At 48.0% G+C, this 5,000-nt stretch overlaps 1 protein-coding gene across 5 annotated transcripts in view; it reads right to left on the reverse strand.

Moving 5' to 3' along the window:
• Nucleotides 1-5,000, reverse strand: part of LOC124032302 (coiled-coil domain-containing protein 136-like) — a 70,683-nt gene that overhangs the window by 20,124 nt on the left and 45,559 nt on the right. For all 5 annotated transcript variants that reach the window (XR_006838256.1, XM_046344623.1, XM_046344605.1 and 2 more), the window contains 2 exons: nucleotides 4,931-5,000; nucleotides 322-396 (listed from right to left, as the gene is read on the reverse strand). The exon at nucleotides 4,931-5,000 is cut by the window's right edge and continues 84 nt beyond it. Coding sequence is in view for 4 of the 5 variants with exons in the window: in XM_046344623.1 (XP_046200579.1) it covers nucleotides 322-396; nucleotides 4,931-5,000 (145 nt within the window). In the remaining variant the exon portion in view is untranslated. The remainder of the gene's footprint in view (nucleotides 1-321; nucleotides 397-4,930) is intronic.

A 5,000-nucleotide genomic window follows, 5' to 3' on the forward strand; every position in this document is an offset into this window, starting at 1 on the left:
TACTAGTCCAACCACTAGGCTACGGTGCCGCCCCAGCGTAGTGTTAAAGTTAGCATGCCATGCAGTCTCTGTGTTAAAGTTAGGTACATATTACAAAACATGACACTTCAGTATTTCAGTATTATGGAAATAATTATTTAGCTAAAAATTGTGGGACCTAGAAAAAAACATGGACCAGTGCAGGGGCCTCGAGGAGAATAATGGGCCAGTGTGTTAAAAAAAAAGCGTGGGACGAATTCTGGTCCAAGTCCGTCCCCGGTAGAAAGTTACATCAATGAAATGCACATTTAGTCAGAGGGCCTACATGGCTGCAGACAGTACCTTGCAGGTTGTGGACCTGTCGTGCGAAGGCTTCTGCCTGATGAGCGCTGGTCAAACGCTCATCCTCCAATAGACCTGTATGGGGCAGAGAGAGAGAGAGAGAGAGAGAGAGAGAGAGAGAGAGAGAGAGAGAGAGAGAGAGAGAGAGAGAGAGAGAGAGAGAGAGAGAGAGAGAAAGGAGAGAGAAAGGAGAGAGAGAGACAGAGAGAGAGAGATAGAGACAGAAAGAGAGAGAGAGACAGAAAGAGAGAGAGAGATAGACCGAGATAGAAACAGAAGAGACAGAGAGAGATATAATTAAATATATTATATTATATATTATCTACCTCACTTGCTTTGGCAATGTTAACACATGTTTCCCATGCCAATAAAGCCCTTTAATTGAAATTGAATTGAATTGAGAGAGAGAAAGGAGAGAGAGAGACAGAGAGAGAGAAAGAGAACAAGAGAGAGAGAGAGAAAGAGAACAAGAGAACAAGAGAGAGAGAGAGCGAAAGAGAGCAAGAGAGAACGAAAGAGAGCAAGAGAGCAAGAGAGCGTGAGATAGAGAAAGGAGAGCGAGACAGAGAGACAGAGAGAAACAGAGAAATGAGAGAGAGAGAGAGAGAGAGAGAGAGAGAGAGAGAGAGAGAGAGAGAGAGAGAGAGAGAGAGAGAGAGGGAGAGTAGCAAATCACTCTACAGTGACATTCTATGTGAGGACCTAAGTTTGGACCCCCTCTCCACACCTCAGCCTTGATTGGGTGGTCACCATGGATACCTAGAGGCCTGGAGAGGCCTCCCCGAAGGGGAACAGCTGTAGTGGGTGGGGAGAAGCTGTGTGTGTGTGTGTGTGTGTGTGTGTGTGTGTGTGTGTGTGTGTGTGTGTGTGTGTGTGTGTGTGTGTGTGTGTGTGTGTGTGTGTGTGTGTGTGTGTGTGTGTGTGTGTGTGTGTGTGTGTGTGTGTGTGTGTGTGTGTGTGTGTGTGTGTGTGTGTGTGTGTGTGTGTGTGTGTGTGTGTCAGAAGTGGGCCTGAAGAACAGCTGAGCATGCCTGGTGGGTGGGGCCCAATGGGAGTATCCCAGACTTTCCGTCCCCAGCGAACGGGGAGTGATGACATCACAATGCGGTCTAGGACACCCCATCCCCTGAATATGTCAGAGACACAAGAGGGGTCATAAGCCTGCCCCTCAAAATCCAAGTGACCTCTGTGACCAGGCCACTGATATGTTTAGAGGCATTCAGGTTGCTAGGGGGACACCTGACAGCCCTTCTGCCTGTTCAGGTCAGAGCCTCCTGAGGCTCTATCCGAGGGGAGATGTGTAACAGAATGTGTGGACAGAAGTGAGCTGGTGTTACAATTGTTGTTAGTGGTTGCTATGCGTTACACAGTCCTTTACTAAACTCAGCAATAAAAAGAAACGTCCTCTCACTGTCAACTGTGTTTATTTTCAGTAAACTTAACATTTGTAAATATTTGTATGAACATAACAAGATTCAACAACTGAGACATAAACTGAACAAGTTCCACAGACATGTGACTAACAGAAATGGAATAATGTGTCCCTGAACAAAGGGGGGGTCAAAATCAAAAGTAACAGTCAGTATCTGGTGTGGCCACCAGCTGCGTTAAGTACTGCAGTGCATCATGGACTGTACCAGATTTGCCAGTTCTTGCTGTGAGATGTTACCCCACTCTTCCACCAAGGCACCTGCAAGTTCCCAGATATTTCCGGCGGGGAATTCTGGCCCTAGCCCTCCGATCCAACAGGTCCCAGATGTGCTCAATGGGATTGAGATCCGGGCTATTCGCTGGCCATGGCTGAACACTGACATTCCTGTCTTGCAGGAAATCATGCACAGAACGAGCAGTATGGCTGGTGGCATTGTCATGCTGGAGGGTCATGTCAGGATGAGCCTGCAGGAAGGTGTTGGGGAATAATGAAAATAGTTGGGTAACATAGATAAGATGTTTTATTTTCATTATATGCTTGTGAGTTACTTCTCATCAGAATATATCTTGTTGTAGTGGTGGCCATTTGCAGTTATCCTTTATCTGTCCTGGTTTCAGTTACTTGGGCCGCTGAGAGGGGAGGGGTCAAGCTTGTCTTCATATGTAAACATATCTTTTAAACCAATTATCTCTTGGCTCCACAATGTCTGTGTGCCAGTCACTGTGTCTGTGATCTTGTCCAGGAGGGGTGTATTTGATATATGCCTGTTGATGAGGTTTTGTTTTATGGTCCTGAGAGCGAGATAAGAACATAGTTTAGGAGACAAAGCTGAACGATAATTTATAGCCAATGCTGTCTGGCTATGTGTGTCTTTGCTATAAAGGATCTCAGTTGCGTAAATGTGTAAGGACTCTCAGAGAATTCATTGATAGACACTGAATTGATCTGAGAGTCACAGGATTGTGATGGAGCTCATGTAATTAAAGTCGCTCATTCCTTCGACGATAAACACAAATCGGACCATCACCCCTGGTGAGACAAAACCGTGACGCGTCAGTGAAGAGCACTTTTTGCCAGTCCTGTCTGGTCCAGCGTCGGTGGGTTTGTGCCCACGTTGTGATGTCTGGTGAGGACCTGCCTTTACAACAGGTCTACAAGCCCTCAGACCAGCCTCCCTCAGCCTATTGCGGACAGTCTGAGCACTGATGGAGTGATTGTGCATTCCTAGTGTACCTCGGACAGTTGTTGTTGCCATCCTGTACCTGTCCTGCAGGTATGATGTTCGGATGTACCGATCCTGTGCAGGTGTTGTTACACATGGTCTGTCACTCCGAGGATGATCAACTGTCTGTCCTGTCTCCCAGTAGCGCTGTCTTAGGCGTCTCACAGTACGGACATTGCAATTTATTGCCCTAACCACATCTTCAGTCCTCATGCCTTGCAGCATGCCAAAGGCACATTCACGCATATGAGCAGGGACCCTGGGCATCTTTCCTTTGGTGTTTTTCAGAGTCAGTAGAAAGGCCTCTTTAGTGTCCTAAGTTTTCATAACTGTGACCTTAATTGCCTACCATCTGTAAGCTGTTAGTGTCTTAACGACCGTTCCACAGGTGCATGTTCATTAATTGTTTGTGGTTCATTGAACAAGCATGGGAAACAGTGTTTAAACCCTTTACAATGAAGATCTGTGAAGTTTCTTTTTTTTGCTGAAATTAGATGATATTATTATGTCTAATTACACATTTATTGTAATGCTATGTTTATTATGTACAGTATATTTATTCATCTCTCTCTCTTTGGACAGATAACCACATCCATCTCATTTGTCCTTATAGTGAGACGGTGGCAGTGGAGTCACAGACCAGCCCAACTGGAGAGCCTGTCACTCACAGACCAGCCCAACTGGAGAGCCTGTCAGTCACAGACCAGCCCAACTGGAGAGCCTGTCACTCACAGACCGGCCCAACTGGAGAGCCTGTCAGTCACAGACCAGCCCAACTGGAGAGCCTGTCACTCACAGACCAGCCCAACTGGAGAGCCTGTCACTCACAGACCAGCCCAACTGGAGAGCCTGTCACTCACAGACCAGCCCAACTGGAGAGCCTGTCACTCACAGACCAGCCCAACTGGAGAGCCTGTCACTCACAGACCGGCCCAACTGGAGAGCCTGTCAGTCACAGACCAGCCCAACTGGAGAGCCTGTCAGTCACAGACCGGCCCAACTGGAGAGCCTGTCAGTCACAGACCAGCCCAACTGGAGAGCCTGTCAGTCACAGACCAGCCCAACTGGAGAGCCTGTCACTCACAGACCAGCCCAACTGGAGAGCCTGTCAGTCACAGACCAGCCCAACTGGAGAGCCTGTCACTCACAGACCGGCCCAACTGGAGAGCCTGTCAGTCACAGACCAGCCCAACTGGAGAGCCTGTCAGTCACAGACCAGCCCAACTGGAGAGCCTGTCAGTCACAGACCAGCCCAACTGGAGAGCCTGTCAGTCACAGACCAGCCCAACTGGAGAGCCTGTCAGTCACAGACCAGCCCAACTGGAGAGCCTGTCAGTCACAGACCAGCCCAACTGGAGAGCCTGTCAGTCACAGACCAGCCCAACTGGAGAGCCTGTCAGTCACAGACCAGCCCAACTGGAGAGCCTGTCACTCACAGACCAGCCCAACTGGAGAGCCTGCTAGAGTAGACAACTGAGACTGAACTCAGCACGCATTGAGTGGAGTGTGTTCACTATGTCCTCAGTACTAAGGTCTTAATGTGTTCACTATGTCCTCAGTACTAAGGTCTTAGTGGGTTCACTATGTCCTCAGTACTAAGGCCTTAGTGTGTTCACTATGTCCTCAGTACTAAGGTCTTAGTGTGGTCACTATGTCCTCAGTACTAAGGCCTTAGTGTGTTCACTATGTCCTCAGTACTTAGGTCTTAGTCAGTTTGACTATCTCATCATTTCCAGAACGATGATGCAGCTCTCTATTCAGGGACGATGAGGAACTGATCCTGTCCGAGATAAACATTTACAAAGAACCGAGGACAGACCTAGAGACTAGTCTGTCACTGGCGATCTCAGGGGAGATAGCGTGACCGTCGCATGCCACTGCTAATGCACCACAGATAATAATATAATAATAATAATAATAACTAGCTAGCGGTTTCACGTGAACTTTTCTCTTACCCTGCAGCTCGTGGAAAGCCTCCTGGTGTTTGTTGGATATCTCCCGGGCCCCTTCTAACTCCAGGAGGAG

The sequence above is a fragment of the Oncorhynchus gorbuscha genome, linkage group LG01 (assembly GCF_021184085.1).
Source record: "Oncorhynchus gorbuscha isolate QuinsamMale2020 ecotype Even-year linkage group LG01, OgorEven_v1.0, whole genome shotgun sequence".
NCBI lineage: Eukaryota > Metazoa > Chordata > Actinopteri > Salmoniformes > Salmonidae > Oncorhynchus > Oncorhynchus gorbuscha.